The sequence below is a fragment of the Camelus ferus genome, chromosome 21 (assembly GCF_009834535.1).
Source record: "Camelus ferus isolate YT-003-E chromosome 21, BCGSAC_Cfer_1.0, whole genome shotgun sequence".
NCBI lineage: Eukaryota > Metazoa > Chordata > Mammalia > Artiodactyla > Camelidae > Camelus > Camelus ferus.
Genome location: NC_045716.1, coordinates 4,214,132 through 4,238,729, shown reverse-complemented (window position 1 = coordinate 4,238,729; position 24,598 = coordinate 4,214,132). Strand labels below are relative to the sequence as shown.

Below are 24,598 nucleotides of genomic sequence, written 5' to 3'. Positions count from 1 at the left end.
GGATCCCGTCCCAGCTTTGGACCAGAGCTATGCACCACCCAGAGGGAATTTGGAGAAACCCGGGTGACCGCGGCTGGCGCGCTGACTCCGGTCTCCTCCGTTCTTCTGCCTGGATCAGAGGGGACAGAGAGGGTGGAGGGGAACCCTCCTTGGGAAGCCGCAGTCTCAGGGCGTTCAGGGAGCGGAATTAACGATTTAACCGGGACAAGGAGCAGGCAGGTAGGGCAGGTGAGAGGCGAAGGTATGCACTGAGTGGTCCCGCGTCAGTGCCCAGGGAAGACGGAAAGTCGAAACAGACGAGGAGGTAGGACCTACTTCGAGTGGTTTCATCGCCTGGTCCATTCTCGCGGAAAAACAAAGCCAGGCGGGGCCGGGCGGGAGCGGCGTCCTCGGGTCTGGGAGCACGACCTGCGTGACCTCGCTGCCACCAGGGCAGAGCTCCTCCGCCCCGCGGGCAGGCGCCGGCTTGGGTGGCCCGGGGGAATGGCGATCCATTGCTACCACAAGCTTTTGCTGCGCGCTTGAGGGCGGCGCACGGTCCGGAGCGCCCCCGCCGCGTGCCCTGGGTTTTTGAGGGCTCTCAAAGGCAAGGCAGGTGCGCTCAGGGCGGCCCTTCCCGTGGAGCGGGCTTCACGCGCACCGCGTCCCGCCGCCCCGAGTGGAGGTCGAAGATGCGAAGGGGGCAAAAGAGGCTCAGTTACCGCCCGGCGATCCGGTATTCCTGCGCCTCGGCCCTTTTCCTCCTTCGCCTTGCCCTTTCCTATTCCTAGTTTATTATCCGGAGCGGACTGAGGCTGGGCCAAGCCTGGGACCCGTTTCCTGCCTCTTTGGAGCCGGTAAAGCCGTTTTCCGCGGGGAAAGGAGCTGCAGGTGGGAGCGCAGACGGCGCGCTTTGAGAGAGGAGCCTGGGCTGTAAGCCCTCTTCCTCCCCATGTCCTTTTCGTGCCAAGCATTTGGGAAGACAAACCCAAACCCCAACGTGGGCGGCACAAAACTTTCCGTGACTTTTTAACCCTTAGAAAGCAGCTCTCCTATTTTGGGAGCGGCTCCTCCGGGACAGAGCCTGGAGGAAGCCCGCGGGTCCCCGCGCTTCGCGCTCCCTGCCGGTGTTGGAGCCTCGGCTTCTTGCCCTGCTCCTCGCGCTGAGCGGACCGAGAAGAGCCCTCCAGACATGGCAGGCGCAAGAGAGACGAGGTCTCTACCTGGGCAGCCGCTAAGGTAAGTTAACTTCGACCCAGGGAGGGAGTTGGTGACTGTGAGCCCGGGAAGGCGAAATGGAGCTGTCTGCAGGTTGCGCCCACCTTCTAACAGAGCAAGCCGCGGCTGACCTGGGACTCAGCGAAGGCTTCACTCCTTGGGGCTCCGAGGTTAGCTTCAACAAGGAGGGGACTTTTTTTTTTTTTTTTAATAGGCAGGGGAATGTCTTTTAATGGATTCTGAAGGGTGGAACTGATCAGGGAGATGAGGAATTACTAGCAAAACCCGAACGGGAAGAAACTGGGAACGGCAGGAAGTTAAAGGAAAGAATACCCAAGCTAGGTGTACCTCTCTCTTGACACTCCCCAAAACAAAGCCGGGTTAAGGCAAGAACTGTAGGCTGAACGCCCTGGGGGTTAGAGCGAGGTGAGTTCTCAAGACGTCCTGGAGGCCGCCTACTCGACCAAATACCAGGGTTAATGTTTAAAAATCAGGTCCTTCTAGAGGTGAGATGAGGGTCGAGGCAGACAGAAACCAGCAAAGCAATGTCTTTCCATTGAACTGACAAAACACAGCCTGCAGGGGCGTGTTGTATTTTGAACAGTGACCCGCAGACCCCGCTGACCAGGTGTAGACAGCCTCGAGTCCTGACCATTTCCATTGTCCTAATACCTTTTGCCTCGGATTTTAGTGCCCTTTCACTCTGTGCTACAGGCAATTAGTGACTACTTAGCACTACATTAGCAGACAGAACCCAGAGAGACCCGGGTGCTGGGAAGGCAGCAGTGCAGGAAGGGGAGGGAGATGCACCTGCAGTCGCCCAGGGGTGGGAAATTAGTTAACCGGGACTAACCTTTCTTTCTATCGCACTGTTAAGAAATCTCCTTTGAGCCTCTTGTTTTAGTCAGTAATGGTGGATATTTTGTGGTTTTCTCTGGCTGGGAAACTAGTCGCCTCCAAAATGAAGAGTTGTGGAGCAGGGAGGGTTGGTGGAGTTGGATGGAGGGACCTTGTGCCATTTCTTTCAATTGGGGAAATTTATCAGGATTTGAGCTGAGAAGCTTTGGAATGCAGAGACTTGGAACCAGTTTAGCTGCTAAAGGGGTAATCTTGCCCACTTTGGGAAACCCAACGTTGAGGGTAGATGGAGGCAGCTGTGGCAGATGCATCACTGTATAGATTGCTGCTGTTGGAGATGGCTGTGGAGGGGAGCCTTACTTTTGTAATGATTTTCTTTCTTTCCTCCCTTCCTGGAATGTGTGTTAACGAAGCCCATAACACAGAAGTAAGCAAACAGGGCCTCCTGTTTTAATTCCACTGTGGCTTGAATGTCTGTCTTCCTTCTCTCTCTTCTGCCTTTCTCTTTTCCTTCCTCTGTCTCTTCCTTACTTTGTGAGATCTTTGCAGGGAGGAGCATGGGTTTGTGCAGGAATTCTGAGCACCAGGGTCTTGTGGGGTTGAACGCCCAGCAAGCTTCAGGGGGATCAGATCCATCTCACTATTTCCAGGAGACTTGGGAGGGAAGAACAGTTTCTGGATTCAGAACAGAAGCGGAGCTGGGAGCTGGGCTGTTGTTGTTTGTGGTAGGAAAAAATCAGCTACAAATAAATACCACTGTGACTTTTTTTTTTTTTTTTTACCTTTTCTAGTCCTCAATTTTATAGGAGCCCTGCTCCAAATGGAGCACAAATCAACCATTTTGAGGCTCTGCCGCTGCGGGTAGGTGGACAGGTTGGGTTTAATTGGTAAAATTGAAATTGATTCTCCCTTGGAAAATGTTCTTTGCGTGAACTGTGTTAGGGGTGAACTGTGTTAGTGGTGAACTGGCAAATTATCCTGGGAGGGAGGCAACTCCTAAGTCCTACTGTTATTTTGGTGGATTTCTCTTCTCAGAGCCCCCCATTCCCCTCCCTCTCTCAGTCTGAGTCTAGTCACAGATGTTTTACGCCGGTATCTCACCCCCCAAGTGCCTTTAAAGTATAATTTGCTTTAATTATAATGTTAGGGGGTTACGGGATTGGTTCTGGGAATAGCTTAATAGAGACAAAACTTGCAGCCAAATTAATTGAAAGTTTCTTCTTATGAGGGAGAGGGTGCCAAACATATGGAATATTGCCACAGAATGAGACATCAGAAAAATACATTGTGGAGATTTAGCAATGATTACATGTGAAAAATGGAGTGGAAATAGAGATATCTCTATGGCATTTCCGTAGACGGTTACGGATTTGTTTAATGTGATTTTCTGTTTTATTTGCAATCACTGAGAATGTTCGATATTCTACTGAAAATAAATAATTTCGTATCAATATATAATCTACAAGATAATCCTATACCTGCAAGTACATGTTTATATTCCTTATTTTATTCACTATAGGACCCCTATTAAAATGTTATTCCAAATTCAACCTTAAAATGGTAACATCGAAATTGTCTCCAGGACACTTTTGAATTTGATCTTTGATTGAAGACATTACTCTCTTTGAGCTAAGCAGGAAAAGAACAAAGGAGATTTTCAAAGGGACCTCAAACCACCAAATGAAACAAATAAGACCTATGATGGGAAGGATTCTGGAGAAGTGGAGGGAAAGACAATGTTAGGCATGATCATTGCCAATATGAAAAGGATTTTCTGACTTTTCCAGTTGTCAGTCATTTGTCAAGAGAAACTAGAAAAAAAGTAGAAATTAGATAAGATGTGTAGATGGATGTATTTTTCAAGTATGTAAGTGAATAGAATTATAATAGAGAATGTAATTTACCTTAAATGTGATGCCAGTTTTTTTTTCACTTTTCCCAATATTTTTGTGGCTGGCCCAGGTCACTACTACGTTTAATGCTGTCATCACCATCACAAAGTACCACAATGTTCAATCCACCTTTTATCCTTAACCTTGAAAGAATTAATATTGGAGTGTTGTGCTTCAGCTGTGTTATTTATGAGAGCATTCTTACTAGGTTATGAAGACCCCTTAAGAGGAAGTGTATTTTTAAAATTTTGGAAAATTATGTTATGATCTCTTCACAATGCATTGGTTTAGAATAAGGGAACATATAAATAAGGAAGCTATAAGCTCTTCAATACAAATGAATTGCCTTTAGTAGGAAAATAGCAAATAGAGAGCCAGGAAGGGAAAAAACCAGATACATCTAGTTATGATGTGTCATATAAAACTGCATCCTGGGTCTCAGCCTCCATTTCTTCAGTCCACAATTATCAGGTGATTTAAAAGGGGGAGTTGTGACCAGAAAATAGAATTATATTGTCAATGGTGATGGTGGCGACTATGAACTGGAAGGTTTTATTTTAAAGTATGTATTGAATAACAGAACTTTTAATTGATTTAATTTTAATTTAGCTGTACCTCTGTTACAGTCCTTAGACTTGGCTGTTCCAGAACTTAGGTATGAGTTTAGGCCAGCCTGCTCTCGTATTTGATATGTCCTGTGGTCTTCTATCGACACGCTTTAGGCTTAGTCATCCCCAGCCTGAATCAATAAGGTCCCACTGAGAGTACTTTCCTGCTCTACCTTTTCAAAACCACCTTCTTTCTCACTTACTCAGAGAACCTTAGGTAACAGAGCAGCGCTGTCTGCCATTAGCTGTTGTTTTGTCCTCCTTATATATGGGGAAGAAATGGAGAATTCCAAGAAAACTATTTGCATAATATTTCAGTTGTATGCATGTTTCCTTAAAGCCCCATTTGGCTCCTTCTTTCAGTTTGTAGTCAGTAAAGAAACTTAACAAATAAATAGAATTACATATTTTTAGAAAAATACATCAGCCAAATGTTATTTAAGACAGGGCTCAAAAAACTACTTACTCCTGGAGTGAAATCACCAGCAAAAGGGTTTGGGGTGAAGCCCACCAAATAGCAGTGTGGCTCTGGTGAGCACTGTTGGAAGCCTTGGTCTCCAGTCAGCCCCAGAATCAGAATCTTTATCTGAGATACAGAAGGTTCTAGCTCTAGTTTGGCCCCCAACTGTGTGCCCTTAGGAAAGTCCTTTTAAATGTAGAGGTTCAGTTTTCACAGGCTCTCCAGGAGAGTAAATGAACTTGCAGATTTGCAAGTACTTAACAAAATTCAAAGTGCTGGCAATCTTAAAGACCACAATCACCGTTCCCATCTTGCAGATGGAGCCTCCCTAAGCTGGCTGGAGTGCTCCTGGGTATCCAAAGAGGACAGCCAAGCCGACTGGGAGTATTGTGGGGTCCATAAACAGGGAACCTGGAAGCATTTCCCACGGACTGGCTCCCTATCCTGAAAGAAGCAAGGAAAACCTTTTCCTGGGCATTAGGCTGTCAAGTCAAATTGTGAAACAAAAATAGGAATCTCTACTCCTCCAAAAGGCAGTGAAAAATCAATACCTTGCAGGACTCCACAGTGGCCCATCAAAGTTCAAATTTTACAAAATATTAATCTGTTCTGAGACTGTGGTTAAATGAGCATTATTCCTACCAGTACAAAGTAACTGTCTTTAAGATATTCAAGTATTCACCAGCATTGTGAGTCCAATGGAAGTATCTGAAATTCTAAGTCATTTTCCCAGAAAGATACACATTCTAGAAGTCATTGTCAAGTGTGTTGGTTCTAGTTTTAGTGTCTTTAGTGGGAAAAAAAATGTTTTTCCTAACCTTGTTGATCTTCTGTGACCAAAGAGATAGAAAACACAATTTTTCAAAGAATTAAAATCGATCAAATAAACAAACAAACACAAACCGTCTCTGAAATGTTTCATGGTGCCCCCTGGTTCCTTGAGAGCAGTTTCTTGGAAATGAAGAAACGTGAGTGGGGAATAAAAATGCACAGTACTTCTTATATATCACCAGAGTGGGGTGGGCAGTGTGGTCTACCACAGACCACATCAGACCTTTTGATCCCTTCCACGTCCCAGCTTTCTGAAACTTTACTGATGGAGGAATTTGGGTATTTAAAAAGGAATCCACTGTTTGATGGACCACTCTGAAAAACAAACCCCCTGTGCCCCCACTATGGTACTTCAGGTGATTTGAGGTCTGGGCATCATGCTGTGGATTTTATAAGCTTCCTTCATGAAGAACCAGGTTATGACTACAGGCAAAGGATTTTTAGCTATTTCTTATCAAATAAGAAATAGTCACTTTGCCATTGGGCATTTTGGTGTCTCCAAGATAAGACTAGAAGCCTCAAATGTTAATTTGAACTCAATCCACTCTTACCTGAATACATTACAGCAAAAGTGAAGTGAGATCGGGTAGTTGGTGGCCCCAGTCCCCCCACCCCCCACCATTCACCAAGGTCTGGCAAATTTGCCCTCATTCTGTGGAGGAAAGACGGACAGATTTCTTTATTTCAAGAAAACTGAACCTTGTAGTGTTGCATTATCTGCTGTGCATACTCTGGGATTATGCTGTTAAGAGAGGGTTGTACTTTTCCAGATGCTTTAGAACTAGGGCGATGGGGGAGAGTTTTGAGTGTTTTGACGGTGGGGGTGGGGAAATTATATTGGGAAATAATGAAGCATGAAATAATTTTGATATACTTTAAATATATAAATCCACCTTGTGGGTGACTGGCCCTGAGAGAATGGAGACCATTGAGCTTAGACAAAGGTATTATGGGGCCAAGTGTTTTATACTCATTCACTGATGTGATCACACAGCAACCCTGAGAGACTGGTGTTTTATTATCTCCTTTTTACAGATAAGAAAATTGAGGCTTAAAGAGGTTAAATAGTTTGACCAAGATCACATACATGGTAGAATCAGGATCTCAAACTCTGATCTGGGATTTGTTGTAAACGATCTGGCAGACCTAAAAATTTGGAGACCTAAACTCTAAACAGAGCTGAAAACTTTCAAATTCCCCCAAGAGTTTTCCAAAAAGGTATTTTAGCAAAATGTTTCTACTCCCCCTTAGCCTTCTTTTTCACTCACTGTCCACTTTCCCCACCACCCCAGGGTGGGAGAGTGATGGCTTCCTCTCCATTGACACAGCATGACTTCAGACGAATTGTTTTTTCTTTCCAGAATTGCAATGCCTCAGCCATTTTATGAGAGTATGCTTGTGCATGTGTGAGTGTGTGTTAGTATCTGTGGTATATGTGTACATGAGTGTGTGCAAATGTGTGTGTCTGAGTGAATGTGGTATGTGTGGGTGCCTTTGTCTATGTATAAGTGTGTATATCTCAGTGTATCTTTGTGATTGTGTTTCTCTTGTGTGTCTGAATGTATATGTGAGTGTGTCTGTTATGTGTGTCTTTGTGTTAACGGTATGTGTGAATATGTGTGTACACCTGACTGTGCGAGATGTGTCTGTGCGAGTGTGTGGGAGGGTGTCTGCATGGATAGCTGCGTGCAGCCCTTCTCCCTGCGGGCGTAGGTCTGTGCCTTGCTCTGTGTCCGTCTAAGACTCTGGGGGGCGGCCCTGCTGATGGGAGTGTATTGTACTGTGTGGTCCAGCAACCTTGGTTGTTCCAGAGGCGTAGCTGTCTTTTCATGCCTGAGTTTACCCTTTGCAGAGCCCCTGCAGAGAGCATCACCACAGGACACTTTCCTGCAGATAAAATAAAAATTTTCATCTTAAATGAAATGACTGCTCAGATCAGAAACTGAGTTTATAGATCAAATTCTGTCTCGGTGACTGTTTAAATTCCAGTTTTTAAAGTAAAATTTCGTGATAGTAAATACCACACGAATAACTTGGGTTTACTAGGGATTTGGAAATCCTCTCACTACTTGGAAATTTTGGTTACAACTTTATTTCTTGTAGGAGACCTACATAACCTCTGTCCTGTTCAGATTCTCCAAGTTATTTTTAAAAATCATAATTTATTATAGATTAAAAAAAAGACTTATGTTGTTGCTCTTTGAAAATTATCTAGATAGCTTACATTTCACACTAATCCAAATAATTGCATGGAGTGCTGTCACCTGAAGTGGAGTCGAAGTTCACAGGCCTCCACCCCCTCACAGGCAGGGATGAATCTGAACTTGACGATGTCATCAACAACCTGGCACCTTGCAGCTGGACGCAGGGGGTCAGCGGGACAGGAGCTCCCGCCCCCAGCCCTCCCTGGGCACTAGGTGTCTGCCCCATATGACACGTGCATATCTGTCCGAAGGATCGAAATCTATGCCTCAGGCAAATGCCAGGTGTTAGGGAGCACCAGAGGCCAGGGGCTCATCTACTCTGTAACTGTACACAGAGCAGCTTTGAGACTATCTCTCCGCCTCCATCTCTCCTCCATAAAATGACAGGGTGAGGTGGTGTCTCAGACCCTCAAGCCAGGTGAGGTGGTGTCTCAGACCCTCAGCTCTCAGGTTGAGTGAGGCCCTGTCACACACAGTCTCAGTTCAAATCCTGGTTCTGCTGTGAGACCTTGGACACTTGACCTCTCCTGGGCTCAGTTTCCTCATATGTAAAATGGAGATAAAGTAACTCCCTCACCCGGTTGTGTGAATTACTGAGGAAATAGACATTCAGGACCCGGTATAGTTCATCACAGGCTCTGGACGCCTGGTTTTACTATAATTATTGGTATATTGTGGATCTCTTAAACCATTTCTACATCATCTTTGTTTTAAAAAACTCTCTCTCAAAATCTATAGTGGAATGCAGTGGGAAAGGTTTTGCTTTCTTTTAATGAAAAATGCATCCTTAGTAATGTCCCTTGCATTTTCGCCAAACCCGAGGACCCCAGGTGGGTCCCAAGGCCCCACACCCCTCTCTCTCTCACTTTCTCACCCCTAGTTTGGGCAGCCGAGCCTGAGCCCGCATGAAGCATCCCCTGCAAGCTAGAGGCTGAAACGGCTCGTCCGTCTGCTTTTAGTGTTGCTCCTAAACGTGATGTTGTCTGGGCTTCCAAGCCTCTACAACTCCCCTGCCCGCCCTCCCCGCATACATTAGACTTAATGTATTCTCCCTTGAATACTCATCATATTAAGGCTCCCGGTAGATACCTTGCTAGAAATAAATTTTATGGGCATGCTTCCTCGCCCTCATCCCCGTGCATTTGTGGCCGGGAGGAGAAATATAGCCGTCTCTTTCCTCGGAGGCCAAACAACAATTAGGTGGGAATTGGTGGTCCTCTTACTCGGGCGCTGGGTCGGCGCAGAGAGGGAGCGGGAGCCGGCTCCACACCCCCGGAGGCGTAGGGCCGGTCCCCACCGGGCTCTCCAAGGGTTAATTTGCTTCTGCTGGCCCAGTACCTGGCTCCCCTGTCCCCTATCGAGCCAAGCCACCCGCCCCACCCCCGTGGCCCACAGCGCAGGCAGTCCTGCACCCGCGCGTCCCCACACCTCGTCCCCGATCCGCACGGCTGCCTTCCCCGCCCTTGCAAAATGATGCCCGCGCAGTCTTCCTCCGCGCCTCCTTCTTCAAGCCCCCGGCTCAGCAGCTGCCACTGCCCCAAACACGGACGCCTGCAGGAGATCAGCCCTCCCTCTGCCTCGATGGCTCTGCTTAGCTGAGTTGTCCCCGCCCCTTGTCCAGGCTGGGCTGGTCACACCACCGGAGCTCGAGGCTACCCACCCCTCCCTCCTCACAGTCTCACCTCTTCTCATCCAAACCTCTCAGCTGGTAAGGCCCTTGCTCTCAGAGCCCTCCCGGCCTCTCCAGGGCTGCCAGTCCCTGACCTTCCCCGTGAGAGTCAGGCATGTGGTGCGTCAAGTGCGCCCCCAAGCCACGGCATAGCTGCTGTGTGATGGGGACCCTGCGAACCTCCGCGTGAGGGTTTTGACTTCTATGTGGGGGTTCTTGGGAGCTCAGTGAGATCAGGCCCAAGGAAGTGGGCCCCTAACTTTCCTTTCCCTCAGCCGTCATCAGCACAACGGCTCTCACTTGGTGACTGCAGTTATCTTATCTCCTAGTAGCAAACCTTTAATGAGCACCTCCTGTGTACCAAGCCCTGTCCTGCATGTACTGGTTCGTTTATCTTCGCAGCAGTCCTGCAGGTGCTGTCAGCATCATCCCCCCGCCTTGACATGAGAGAAAACTGAGGCAGAGGGGGGCCAAGTAATTTGTTCAAGGTTAGAAAGCAGAGCCAGGATTCAGAATTAGGCAGCCTGGCTTCAGAACCCACCACCTTACCCTGCGCCCTACCTAGCCCCTCTTATGCGATGGAAGTTCCTTTATCTGTTACGTGCTTAGCATTTTGCTGGGACTCCCTGGTAAGTACTTAATGGTTGAACAGTTTCTTTATCAAGGAGGAAAACTTTTGCGATTGAAAAAAAATTCCATATGAACTGGGACAGGTAGCAAGTGTCCAGGCCTACATGCGTCTGGTAGTTTCCATGGGGCATTTTGGTCTGAGAGTCAGGTCAAAGGGCAAGACATCTAGTGAGTCTGACTTTCAGGCAGATGGTGGCTGCCGAGGCCATGAAGGCCTTGCTGGGGTTTAATTGGGTCCAAGACTGACGTGTGTGTACAAGGCTAATGATGACCCTTAGTGAATGTCCCAATAGCCTGTCTATAAGTTTTAGATACAAATGGCTTAATACTTGAGAAAGCTTTCTCTCTACATAGGTTTAGATGTGTTTAAATTTTTCCCCTATTGCCTTGAGGCTAACTCCCTTATGTTAACACTTTAAAATTAGATCATCACCAACAAGCAGTATGAATCAAGAAACACAAGTGACTCATTAGAGACTTGGCCTTACTCCTTTTGTTGACGTTTAGGAGCATGAAGGAGGAACTAGTGACAGATTGCTTTGAGGTAGGCTTTTTAGGGAGGATTTGATCCCCAATTTATTCAGTGGTAAGTATCTGTGGAGTTACTCTTGTCTGCCAGGCACTCTGCTAGGCAGTGAGGATACAAAGCTGAGAAGGAGACATGATTCCTACTCCCTGAGGATCCCACCTTCTAACGGGAAGGACAGGGTATCAGCAAGCGATGTTTATAATAGAGGTGAGGGACCACAGGGCTACCAGCCTCATGATGTCCTGTATCAGGAGGCTACCACAGGAGGCCAACGCTGGCACTTTAATGTTTTCATTCTTAATATTTGTCCTTCCCTTTTTTGAGGAAAAGGATGAGGGAAAATGGCTAGAGATGCTAGCACTATTTGTTCGCTCAGCTGTGGAAGCCTGACCATTTTATACATTTTGAAACTATTTCAGCCTGACCATTTTATACATTTTGAAACTATTTCAGTGACAAAACTAAGCAATCCCTTGGCAGAGATGGGATGGTAGAGGAACAGACCTTGGATAGGAAGTCACCCAGCACAGCAACAGGCAGGGCGGTGGTTAGGGTTCAGCTGCAGACAACAGAATCCACTATTAAAGTACCAGGCATGGATTAGATGACCTTGAACTCAGTGGAGCAAGCTCTGGGCCAAGCTTCTGGGAAAAACTACCAACCTCCAGAATTTCATTGCCTCTGCCATGATTGATCGGGACATTAAAACCACAGAACCTCGGAGACTCTGCCATGCTCCACTCCAGCACAAAAGGAGCCTGCCCCTCTGCTGTGCCTCCATTAACTCAGTTCTGAATTCAAGTCTCTCCTAAGTGCATCTGACTGGCAGACTCTAAATCACATTTGGAACCCATGCCGCAAGGGAGTCTGGAAGAGCAGTTTCTAGATTTCCTGTCTGCAGTCCAGGAAGGCATATTAGTTGGGAATGTTGATTGAGTCATGGTATCTTTTGCAGTTCATTAAAATGCTGAGATTCTTTCTCCAGGAACATCTTCAGTCATGGACCTACCCGTCACACATCATTTGCTTTTCAGGCCAGATGGCCTCTCAGTTCATGCCTAGGCAGAGCTTACTTTAGAGGCTGATGTTTTTAGAACAAATTCCACCCAGTAGTGAAAATGTCATGGAAATAGAGGTGAACGTTGTTGGGTCTTCCTGGCCATCAGCTGTGGAATTGCAGCTGGCGTAAGTGTGAGCCTCGTGGAGCTCTTAGAAACAGGCGACCCCTCTGAGCCAAAGCCACCCAAAGTCAGGCCAGCAAAGTGTGGATTGGGTTTCAGTCCCAGTCTACTCCTTTGAGCAGGTACCTTTGTGCAGTGTACAACCTACACAACTGTATGTGGCAGCCTTGGGAGTTTGGGTTATGTCCTTTCCCAAAACAGGCAGGATGGGAAGGCAGCTACACAGCGCCTGGTCCAGTTAGCAGTGCTGTGCAGAAGGCTCACGCTGCCTCTCTCACTTCTCTCTACAGAGATCCCCCAGTGTGCTGGCTGCAACCAGCATATTCTGGACAAGTTCATCCTGAAGGTCCTGGACAGACACTGGCACAGCTCCTGCCTCAAGTGTGCAGACTGCCAGATGCAGCTGGCTGACAGGTGCTTCTCCAGGGCCGGGAGTGTCTACTGCAAAGAGGACTTCTTCAAGTAAGTCAGAACTGGGGTGCGCACCTCACTCTTCTTCCCCCGGCATGACTGCCTCTCCCCGTGCAGTGAGGGGGAAGCTTGCAGCGAGGCAGGTGGGAAGGGCGGGATCCATCCTGGGTGGGGCAGGAGAATCCTGGTGCTGAGAGGCTGTTCTCCACTGAGGTCCCCCATCTGATCACTGACCCCATCACTCCTCGAGGCCCAGAGTCTCGGCCTCACATGCGCTCTGCAAGGGGCAGGCTGGGGTGCCGGCAGGAGGAGGAGCCGGACTTCTCCAGGGTCTGCAGGATCCCTGCAAATCCCCCAAAGAGTTGCTCTCTCTGTCTTGGTGAGTTGGTGCCTCAGGGCACTTGGCTGTATCATTCCTGCGACTTTCAGAGTGGTGCTTTGAGATTGGTGTCCCAGATCTAAACGTATCTCCATGGCTGCTTCAAAGGCCTCAGAGAAAAGTTGCTTCTGGTAGGGGTTGAGCCAGGCTCAGACAGTGTCATCAACTTCAATGGAAAGATGATGAAGAGATGGTTTTGTGTGATGGTTTAGAGCTCTGAATCTGCCTGTATTTGAACCCACTTATTGGCTGTGTGCTCTTGGTCGAGTTATTTAACTTCACTGTGCCTCAGTAAAATGGGGCTGATAACAATAGGGTTGTTAATTAGTTTTGAATGAGTCAGCATGTGTAAAGTCCTTAGGACAGTGCCTGATACCTGAATGTTAGCTGTCCTTGATTTTTCATTCTGGGATTGGATCCATCAGAAAAAAATCCTGTTGAGCTTCAGATCAAGGTGAGAGAATCTCTTAGAATTTATTTTCCCTGGCATTTAGTCTGGAACTTCTCTCCCAGAATGTATTATCTGAGGCACTTAGGCTGGTGCCTCAGCTGATGTGGACCAGCTGGTAACAGCAAGGCCAAGAACAGGAGCGGGGAGTATCCGTCGGTGACACTGAGCCCAGTGTGGGAGGCCCACAGGGTGTGCGGATTGTGATGGGACCGTCAGGCTCGCCAAGGCCCGGAAACGCTGGGCACGAGTGAGCAAGCTCTGGAGGGATGCGCGCAGCCTTCAGAGGATGAGTATTCTGGAGACAGGCAGGAGAGATTGGGAGAAATGCCAGTCCTGAATACAGAACACGATTTCTCCCACATCCTCCCCAAGGTCTTACTGCGGGGAGTGAGTAATTTGGATTTCTGAGGATTCTCAAGTTTTGTTAGTCCTGTGTGAGTTGAAAAGCATTTTGAAGAGGCTCTCGGTCACCACTGGAGCTACCTCTGTGGCTTGTCTCCTGAAGGCAGCACTCATTCTTATCACAAAGTGGGATCACGTTGGTCAAATGTGCACTGTTCTTTCCCTGTGAGAGTGTGTGCGTGTGTGGGTGTGTGCACACTTGTGTCTGTGCTGGAGCCCCTGAGAGCGGGGCATGGTTAGCTCAGGCACACCCAGCAGACGCTTGATGGTTCCAGGTGAGGGGTGGGCCGCTTGTCCTTCCCCCGTCTTTTCTGTGGACTGCTCCCCTTTCTCCCCATCTTCCTTTTGCTTTTCCCACCTCTGACCCTTGCCTCATTTCCCTTATTCTGGCATTTACACAGTTCCGTCTCCTCCACTCACATCCGTTCTCAGCAGCAAGAGTTTGCCTCTACCTTCCTCTCTCACGGATGCCCTGACCAAGCACCATGGCAGCCCTACGGGCCCCTGGATGGGGCGAATTTCATCGTGTGTGTGTGTGTGTGTGTGTGTGTGTGTGTGCTCGCGCGTGCGCGTGTGTATGTAGGGCAGGAAGAAGTAGGTGGGTGGCCTGGCCTTGGGGGTTGGGTGAGCTGTCCCTGCTTCCAGGGTCAGTGCCCCATCTCCTGTCTGTCCCTGTACCTTTGGAAAGTCTGGCTGAGCTCCAGGGACGAGCAAGAGTCCATGTCGCCTTCTTGCCCATCTGGGGACAGGGTAGGTGCTGAGAAGTCCGAGGGTCAGAACTCTGGCTGGGGTGCAGGCGAGGCCAGTCAGGACCACAGAACTAGGGCTCTGTCACCAGCGAAGCTCCTCTGAGCCCCAGCAGTGCCCTAGGGAGCTGTCTGATGTTAGGACCTTGACTGGCTGGCTCCAGGCTTAGGAAAGGGAGGTGGCAGCAGCTGGAGTGCAGGTTTGGGTTTGGGAGAAGTAGTGCTAAGGAAAGACAGTCTCTCTAGACCCAGGAGGCGGCAAGGGGAGATGAGCACAGGCCTGAGAGCCATAAGCCTGACACCAGAAATAGCAATGACAGTTACTCCCCCAGGCCGTGGCCCTGGCCCCCGGCTCATCAGTAAGGTCCCTACTGATTTCCCCACCCCCTGCTGCCCACATGCCTCCCCACCAGACCAGTGTCCTACCTCACAGCTCAAGTCATGACCCCCACCACCCACTCCCAGCTCCTTTGGCAGGGCCCCTTCTGCCTACAGAATATTCCAGACATATTGTTCCGCCAGAGCCTTCTGCTCTGCACCCAGTCCCTCACCCAGTCCTAGCTGACTGCTTTCCTTGGGTACCCGATACCCCTGCAGGGTGACCCCTTTCCCAGGCACGTTCTACATTTTCCCATCTCCACACCCTGCCCCAGGCTATTTATTGTCCAGGGGTGATGTCCACCCTCTCAAGGGCTCCCCATCCTTCCATGGCAATGTGTCCACCTCGTCAGTGGAGGGAGCCCCTCAGAGACCCGGCCACCTTGCCCCTTCTCTGTCCTGGTGACGCGGCACCAGCTGCCTTGTTTTGCTCACTCCTCACACACCTTTTTGAGCTTCCTTGCTGGCTTGAGGAAAGGCTTATTAGTCATACTTTTTTCTGTCCCCTGTGCGCTCACCTGGCTCCAAGCCTTGCCCATAGGCCGTCACTGGGTTTGATGCAACAAAGAGTAGATTACATAGTGAATTTGCAACTCTCTCCAGTGACCAGTGTCTTCTGTACCTGACTTAGCGTCCTGTGAGTCACGGAGGCACAGGCTGTTAGCCACGGTCACTCCCCTATCCCACTGGACCCCTCTGCTTCATAAAGTGGCCCACTCTTAGGGCTCGATCCTCTTGGAAAGCAGGGAGCTGATCGCAGATTCAGTGCCGAATCCGGATCGTTAACTCTGTGATGGGGGTGCTTGCAGAGAGAGATTTAAAGCTGAAGGGATTTCCCCCACTACCAGTGGAGGGGCAACCACACACGAAGATCGGCCAGCTCTGAAGCCCCAGGGAGGACCCTTGGATTTACAGGCAGTCAGGCCTCACCCAGCTTTTTGGGACCGTAGCTGTTTGGAACAGGAAGGCACAGCGGCAGGTACAGTTTGGTACAGTCCTCGGTGAGGACAGGGAGGGAGAATTGTCTTGGGTCAGAGTGGCATCACCTCCCATCCACAGGGGTCTTGAGACCCGCTGCCCACTTGGGGCTCAGGCTGTGATTTGACCACAGAACCGGCTCCTCATTTCAGCTCATGAAAGGCGCTTGCTTTCAGATGGCACATTGCAGAGGGGCCCTGGGAACAGAACATGAGGCGGGGTGGGGGGCAGTCTCAGGAACCCTAGGTCTCTCCCTCTTCTCACACTAGGTGGCAGAGTCACCTCTGGCAACTTCGAGAGGGCCGGCAGGTGCACGCACTTGAATTTGCCTGTCAGACCTCAGAGTGCTCTCAGCTGTGGCCCTTGGAGGATGCCTGGTCAGAGGCAGCTTCTCTATGCTCCTTGAAGAAAAAGAGGAAAAGAAAAGGCACTATCCTTTTATGATATTTGCCCCAAAGCCCTGCTCAGAGGCAGAGGGCAGGATTCATGGACCTCACCGATCAACACTGTGGTCCTAAGTTCCAGGATCGATATTTTAAATCTCTTTGCCTGTAACAAGGGTCAGGGCCACTGCTTTGCACAACTCCAGGGGCATCTTTGATTTTGCATGAAGTTTTGTGAATCAAGACTCTCCTGTGGGGCGTGTCTAGCTAGAGGTGTGTAAGACCCCAGAAGTTGGGGGAGGACCAAGAGGAAAGCTGGAGGTTGGCTTCCACCAGCCTTCAGCCTGTGAGACGTGGTAGTACTGGTGACTGGCAGCAGAGGGCGACGTTGGCGTGTGCACAGACCAAGAAAGAAGTATGGTTGGAAGGTTGTACTCTGTGGTTGTTGCATTTTCGTGGTGGGGGACGGGGGTGTCTGTTGAACTCTGTCTTGCTCAGTAACACTGGCTGATTTTTGCTGTTTGTTGTTTTTTGTTGTTTTTTGCCTCTTGGGTCCTTGGCTCCTTGGCTCCCCTTCTCCAACGGAAATAAAGTTCTGAGGCCTGAGAAGAGAGGCACTGAGTTGACTAACGCAGAGTGTTTCCAAGGCTATGTTAATTTGAATCAAGCAGGTCCTTTCTGAATTGTGCATCCAGCATGTGGAGGGTCCCCAGGTCCTTGGGGAGAGCAGGGGTGTGGGATCTGGGATCTGGGCTTCTGGGTCTCCTCATCACTGACTGGGTCCTGGGACAAAGCTGGTAGCTCCCTTACTCTGAAGTATGTTGAAAACCAGTTTTCTGCTCCAAGAACTGGTTCAAGTGCTGGGGTTCCTTAAGCAAGTTCCTTAACATCTCTGAGCTCCAGTGTCTTCTGCAGGAAAAATGGGAATGCTAATGGTGGCTGTTTTAGACGACCTGATACACAGGAGCACTTCACAAAAGGAAGATGTTTTACAAGCAGAGTGGCCTGGTGAACCCAAAGGGAGCTTGGCTGAATTCCTGTCCTGTCTTTTACCAGCTGTTGGTCAGCAAAAAAGTGGCTAGGCCTCCCTGAGCCTCATTCCTTTATCTGTTAAGAGGTGCCATTCTAACCCACAGAGCTGCTGTGAAATGGGAAGAAAATAGTGGTAAACTGTGTTCCGCACAGCTGGGTGCTTCATGCTGGAGGCTGTATTTCTGGGCTTCTGACCCTGGGTGTGTTCACTTGACCTGTGGCCCTGGAGGACTGGCCATCAGAGTCCTCCCTCAGGGCTGGGCCTGCCCGCTTCTCCTGCCCCCTCCTCCCCTCAGCTTTGAGACCCTCCCACTGAGATGACTGGAGGTGGGGTAGCCTGGCTAGAGGAGAGGGCACAGGGCAGTGCCCGCGGGATAAACCTCAGGATAAAGACGAAGCCAAGCTGATTTACATGAAGATTTGAGAAACACACCGGTGGTTATTATCATATGAAAACAAACAGCTATGGAATAAAAGAGAGGGCAAAAGTCACACAAATCTTAAAGGTAAAGCACAGCCTTCAAGAACATTCTAGACTTGTGGGGACTTTCAAGCTGTGCCCTGGCCACCAGGTATGTGTGCTCACACCTGCCTGCCAGAGGGGGCTGTGGGAAAGGGTGGGAGATGTTCTGGGGGTGACTGCCATGCCAGGGGGTTCCTGTCTAAAACGTCATGCTTCTCTGGGGGTGTGTCCCTGGCCCCAGGCCCTCCTGCCTGGCACTGCGGGGACCGGTAGACCAAGGGCCCTCGTACTGCTCCTCAGTGGGAGCTGTGTCCCCTCCCCCAGCCAGTCAGTCTCAGCATGGCTGTCAGCCAAGGGCAGGTGAGCGGTGTCCTTGGGAGCCCGGGAGCTGCTGATTTATCCCTGCAGTTCAGAACAGCCTGTTTCAGCTCCGGCTCGCTCTGTGTTTGGCCCGGCTGCAAGCTGGTTTCACTGGCTCCAGCCAGGGCTTCATTAGTGACCTTGGCCCAATCAGTCCAGAGACCGGGTCCTCCATCCCTCAGCTGGGCAGATGCCCACGGGACACCAGGTAATGCGGGGAAAGGCCCGCTCAACCTCTCTCCAAGGTGGACGTCAGAGAGGGAGCAGGTGTTGGGTTTAAATCCAGGCTCGGTGTGAATTTGGGACACGAGACCTCTCTGAGCCTCACTGTCCCATCTGGAAGAAGGGGCAGTAATAATGGGAATGTCCACTTTTCTGAGTCACTGTGAGGCCTGAGCAAGACGAAGGAAGGAAGTGCTTAGTTTCCATGATTATTGCTAGCTGTTCTTATTAAGGCCATGACAGTGCATCTATGTAGGGAGGCGGGAAAAAGAGAGATGGAGGGTCCTGGGGGCAGAGGCTGCAGAAGGCCTTGGGCCAGACAGGGGTCCTGGGGAGGGAAGTGGGGCTTGTTTCCAGTGGCAATGGCAGGTCAGGTGATGGAACAGCTGTCCCCCTCTCGTTGATGGGTGGTATGTGGAGCTGTCGTGAGTTTTCACCACAGGATGCCATCCATCCCTGTGTGGTCCAGAGCTCTGTGGCAGTAACTGAAGCCCTCAGCCTTCACTTCCTAGAGCGGGGTTCCCAGCTCTGCCCGGAGGGTCCAGCCTGTGATGGTGTGGCTGCCTCTAGCTAGCCTGGGCCCCGTTGCCCCAGGGAGAGGCCACTTCAGTTCTGGGATGGTTGTGGGTGAAATCTGGGGCCAGGTTCTTGCTGAGCCATTTGTTATTTCTGACAACGACACACCTGCTGGGCAACACTTACACACACACACACACACACACACACACACACACACACGCTCTAGCAAATTGTGCTTCAGGAGCTCACAAGGGGAGGGTCTCTTTGATGTGTGACTTTCCATAATTTCTGAATAGTTTATAGTCTAATTCCCTCGCTAAGCAAATTAAACCTTTTAAGGTAACGATCAGATGGCCCAGATAGTAGCTGTGCGTATGGACATTTGTAAGATTCAAACACACTGGTGGGACCAGGCCCACAGTCATTTGCAAAGGCCTGTAATCAAGGCAGAAGCAATTACTTAGCTGAGCAGTACCCCCTGGGACCTGAGGCCGTATATCAGGCGGTGATGAGTCCCCGGATTATCTGTCTGCCGGGCCCAGAGCGCTCCCGTTCAGCTGTGCCCGCCCACCCTCCGCCCTCCCGGAGCCCAGCCTCGGGGTGAAGGCTCCTGACATCTGTGGAACCTGCATCTGGAAACCTTTCTGCCTTGGGGGCATCTGTCTGGAACCAAATAGTTGCAGATCAGATGGCATCTGGGCTGTGGAAACATGGTCTCCAAGCAAAGAGGGATCAGGGTGATGGAGTGGGAGATGGGGGCGGCTTCTTTGAAAACATACCAGCCAGTGGCAGCAGGCTGTCTCCTTCCCCTCCCAACCCCTGCCATTCAGGTACCAAGTCACGAGGTCCCGCCTCCAAAATCCCCTCTCTTTCCATTCTCTCTGCCTCTTTCCTCTCTCAGGCCTCTCTCAAGCTTTTCCAGTCGGCAGCCCCTCCCCTCTCATCCCCTCTGGGCCAGGCTATGACTTCCTGCCACAAGCCCCTCTTTGGCCATGTTGCCCTCACAGCTCCTGCAATTCCTGAGCCCAGCGCTCAGGGGCCCGTGGCCTGCTGAGTCTCTGGCTGAGGTCAGACAAGGGTCCAGTGAGAGCCAGTCTCTGGCTTGTTGCTCCGGTTCCTGGGATCTGCCAGTGCCCCTGGAAGCCCCACTTGAGGAAAAGCCACGGACCAGCTTTGGGCCCAGTGGTAGTCTTGGGTGTGGTGGGTCAGTGCAGCGGGCTGGCCTGGGCTGTGGTGGCAGCGGGGTGGGACGCAGCTGCCTGTCACAGGCTTGCCGCACCACCGCTGAGAATGCGTCCTTAGGTCTTGAAGGGCTCAAGAATCAACAGGCAACCTGCAGATGCTGCAGGAGGGCTGAGCGCCTCCATTACACAGCATTTCTGGAAGAATGGTCCCTGCCAGAGCAGCATGGGGTCATCCGCGCGGGGCTTGTGAAAAGTGTGGATTCTGGGCCTAGAATCAGGAGTCAGGGATCGCTTTTCTGCTTTGAAGCAAACATCCCAGGTGGCGCTTCTGCACAGAGTAATTTGGTAATAGCTGAGCTAACAACTTGGCAGAGAAGAATTAGCCCAGAGTAAGGAGGGCAGATTAGGTGGCTGGGGGAAGGAGGGAGACTGTGTTGGGCCAGTTGTTGACCGCTCTCAACCTGTCCCCATCTCTGGAAAGGGAATAATAATACGACAGGTTGGGCTGTTGTATGCTTTCAACAAGATAGCTCACGTGAAATCCCGTGGTGCATGCTACATGCACAAAAATTAAGAGAGGTGGGCTTGTAGAAGAGGGTCAGATCCTACATGTCCCATTGCTTCTTGGGCAGCAAACCTAGCCCCAGCAAGGAAAGCAGGGAAGTTTGGCTGGAGGAAGAGAGAGTTGGGCTGTAAACCTTTTTCTGCCAGTAACTGGGCTGTGTGATGTTGGGCAAGACCCTGATCCTCTCTGAGCCCCAGTTTCCTTCTGTTTAAATGAGGAGGTTGAACCAGGTCACTGGTTCTAAAGCTTTTCCAGCTGCATTCATCTCAAAGTAGTATTGAATGCTCATTGAAAAGAACATTATATTAAAAACTACAAATAAAAAGCAGAGCCAGTAGGGCAGTTCTGGTGGGCCTGGGAGGTGTATGTATGAGTGTGTGGAAGGAGCTGCGTTCCCCTCCCCCAGGCTCTAACATTCTCTGGTGTCAGGCCGTTCCCAAATATGGCCCCGCCTATGTCTGGAGAAGGCTGACCATTCTTGGGCAGAACTCTGGGTGTTGTGACATGGCTGTGGTAGTGATATATGTTGGAAATATTGGTACATACAGTAACAGTAAATAGCAGCGACTTACCTGTCAAGTGTGGTGATAGAGAAAAGAAATACATGGAGGGAAGTGTCAACTGGGAAAAATATACGGCCGGCAGTAAATCACCACCAAGCAATTAAAGCATAAAATTAAGTTGTGTGGTAGGTATTTTGTCTCCTCTGGCCGGTGCCCTGGGTTGCGGCAGCTCCCACACACGGGAGGCTGGCGTGGGCCTGGGCTGGCCCCCACTGACTGCCCCCAGTGGCCCAGAGAAAGGAAGAGTGTTGGGTTCAAATCCCAGCTCCACTGCTTAGGGATGGCTGTGAGGACTCTGAAACATTTCTTACCCTCTCTGAACATGTTTTCTCATCTACAAATGCAGGGACATGCGTTAATATATAAAAGAGGAGTGGGTTATTCACTACGTATCACCAAATTGTCACTGCGCACATATCCTGGGCCAGGCACCGCTCTAGGCATTCGATTCAGCAGTGAGCCAAGCGGATGCAGCCCCGCTGTCACAGAGGCTGCCTCTTAGAGAGGGAGGAAGAGGATGCAACAAATACACAAGAGAAGTGCGGCACCTCCATGGGAGCTGAGTGTGAAGGAAAAGGACGTGCTGGGGAGGACGTGGCCAAGGAATGCCCCCCCGAGGAGGTGACATTTGAGGGCAGACCTGTAGAAAATGCAGGATTGAGCCACGTAGGAATCCAGGAAAAGAGCTCCAAGCCCAGGAAGCAGCTCAGGGCCCGAGGAGCCGGCGTGGTTGGGGAGAGAGAGCGCGCAGAGCGGGAGGGTCGGGACTAGAAATGTAACGGGGCTGAATGGTGTGGGGTCTTGGAGGCCAGTTAGGGGGCTTTGGCTTTTACTCTGAGTGACAAGGTCCTGCTGAAAGGTTTCAAGCTGGGGAGGGAGACAGTCTGACTCAGGATTGCCATGGCCACTGCGTGGAGGATGGACTGTTGGGCAAGGGCTGGGGCCAGGGGACTGGTTAGGGGACAGCTGTGGGCGAGGGGAGATGGTGGCCAGAACTGGGGAGGCAGAGGTGGAGATGTGAGAAGTGGTCCAGCTCTTGATAAAATTTTGGGTGGAGCCAATGGGGTTTGCTGACGGATCTGATGAAGGTGTCCACGATCGTCGGCCTGAGCAACTGGAAGAATGAATTCACCCTTCTCATACGGGGAAGATCGCCAGAGGAGCAGATTCGGGGGGACGATCAGGAGTTTGGTCTTGGGTGTCCAAGGCAAGATGTGAGGAGGCTGTGGGATGTACCCACCTGGAGTTCGTGGGGAGGCTTGGGGCAGAGATGGAAGTGAGATCCCCAGGGCTTTGAGGTGGACAGGGAAGAGGTGTGGGAGATGGAGAGGTGGCTGCCAGAGGGAAGGAGGAGAATTGATGGTGTAAATTCCACCAGAGGCCAGCAGGCTTGAGGCCCAGAAAGAGCCAGTGATTCAGTCTGAGTCTAAAGGCAGGAAAAGACTGATGTCCCAGCTCAAGGCAGTCAGGCAGGAGGCATTTGTTCTTGCTCTTGGGAGGGTCAGCCCTTTGGTTCTCTTCAGGCCTTTGCCTGATTGTGTGAGGCCCACCACACGGAGGAGGGCAACCTGCTTTCCTCTGTCTCCTGATTCAAATGTTAATCTAGCCCAAACACTCACAGACATGCCCAGAAAAACGTCTGACCAAATATCTGGGTACCCGTGGCCCAGTCGACATGTGAAATTAACCATCGGAGTCGATTCAGTGCAAGAGTGGGAACAGGGGCATTAGAGACTCTGCGCACAGACTCCTCTATTGAGGGCTTTTTACCCCAAAAGGAGCAGAGAAATGGGTGGTAGATGGAAGGAGATGTGGGGTCAAAAGAGGTATTTTTTTTTAAGCGGCAGAAATAAGAGTATGCTGTATGCCACTGGGCAGGGGATGTGGTCGAGAGGGGACATTAATGATGTAGGAGGCAAGGGGGCTCTGTGCCCAGGTGGGCGGTCGGCCTCCATCAGGTGCACAGTCGGTCTGGCTGTAGGAAGCCCAGAGATGTGGGCAAGTGGGTGGGGGGTGGGATGATGGGAGTGCCTGGCAGGCCTGTGCTGACGGCTTCTCTTTTCTTCTGGAGGTAGGAAGCCGGTTCACTGGCTGAGACAGAGGATAGAGGGCTTGAGAGGGAGAAGGTGTCTGGGAGCGCGGAGGGGGCAGTGGTTGGACTCGGGGAGTGTACTGTGCTGTTCTTGAGGTCTAGACCCTGAGTGTAAAGATAGCCCGGCCAGCGAGGTGGCGCGTTCCCTCAGCCCTGCTCAGCCAGCCAGTGCTGGGGGCAGGGGGCAGGGGGCTGAGGGTGTGGGTAAGAGAGGGATTCGTAAGATGGACCATGGAGCCTTTGCTGGGTGAGGAGGGAAGCGAGGCCACAAGGGGAGTTTGGGACAGTGAGAAGGAGGAACTGGTCCCGGCCGGGTGGCAGGCTCGGGGAGTCGGGGTGCTGCGGGTGTGCGCGGGAAGGGCAGGAGGGGCGGCCGGATGGTGCGATGGTTGGAAGTTATTCCTGGAGGCGCTGCAGTTCCTGGTAGCAAGGTCTAGGGTGGACCGTGGAGGTGAGTGGCTGAGGAAGGGTGGGGCCGGTGACCTTCAGGAGAAGAGGTCAAAGAATTGAGAGGGCAGGGGCAGGCGGGGCTGCCGTGGGGATACTGACGTCGCGGAGGATATGGCAGCAGGGACGGTGAGAGTGATGGTGAGGCAGGAAACTCGCCCAGGGACTGGGGGTGGAGCCATGACTGCCGCAGAGAGGGGGTGGGGTGTGGCCCGAGGGTGGTGGTGAGGACCCGGTGAGGATGCAACCACAGGGGCACACAGCAGGCACTTGGTAAACAGGAGTTGCTTTTATTAGCCGTGTGTCAGCAACCAGAGTATGCTACCTGGCCTAACTGTTGGACAGAAGTTAAAATCAGGAATGTGCTGGAACCTCTGTGGTGTAGGATTTACATGCACCTGTTTCTAGAAGGTGTGGTGCCTGCCAGGCCTCCTGTTGCCCTTTCTGCAGGAGCCAGACACCCCGCCCTGGACAGCAGGCTGGCCAGGCCTGTCAAGAGGGACAGGGGTGGACAGATAAGTGGGCGGAAGGAACAGAGGGTGAGACCAAGGACACAGGCCTGGCCCCCTTCCCGGGTCAGGGGCAGCCCCTGATGTCAGCTGTGACGTCTGGTGCACTTCCCCAGCCAGCTGCCCGGGCCCCCCTTGCAGGAAGGTGGCGCCAGGGTCAGCCGGTGGGCTGGGGTGACAGCCTGCGGGGGAAGGCTCCCCGGACAGCCCCTGCCTCGCAGGGCTGAGAGCCTCATGCTCAGGGGCTCAGAGCAGCTGGGGATGCTTGAGGGGGACGGGGTCCCTCTGCCCCAGTTCTAGGCCAGGGGAGGGGCATCTCTGGTGTTTGCTGCCTCTGATGCCCACGTGCACCAGCTGTGCTGTCAGAAGCCCGGAGTTCCAATCCTGGTCTTTTCATTCATTGCCTGTGTGAGCGGCAGCTGGCACCCCACCAGTCTGAGCCCGGTTTCTCACCT

General features: G+C 51.2%; 1 protein-coding gene across 3 annotated transcripts in view; it reads left to right on the top strand.

Moving 5' to 3' along the window:
* Positions 1–24,598, top strand: part of LHX4 (LIM homeobox 4) — a 41,825-nt gene that overhangs the window by 5,384 nt on the left and 11,843 nt on the right. For all 3 annotated transcript variants that reach the window (XM_032463613.1, XM_032463614.1, XM_032463615.1), the window contains exon 3: positions 12,350–12,521. In XM_032463613.1, coding sequence (XP_032319504.1) covers positions 12,350–12,521 — 172 coding nt within the window. The remainder of the gene's footprint in view (positions 1–12,349; positions 12,522–24,598) is intronic.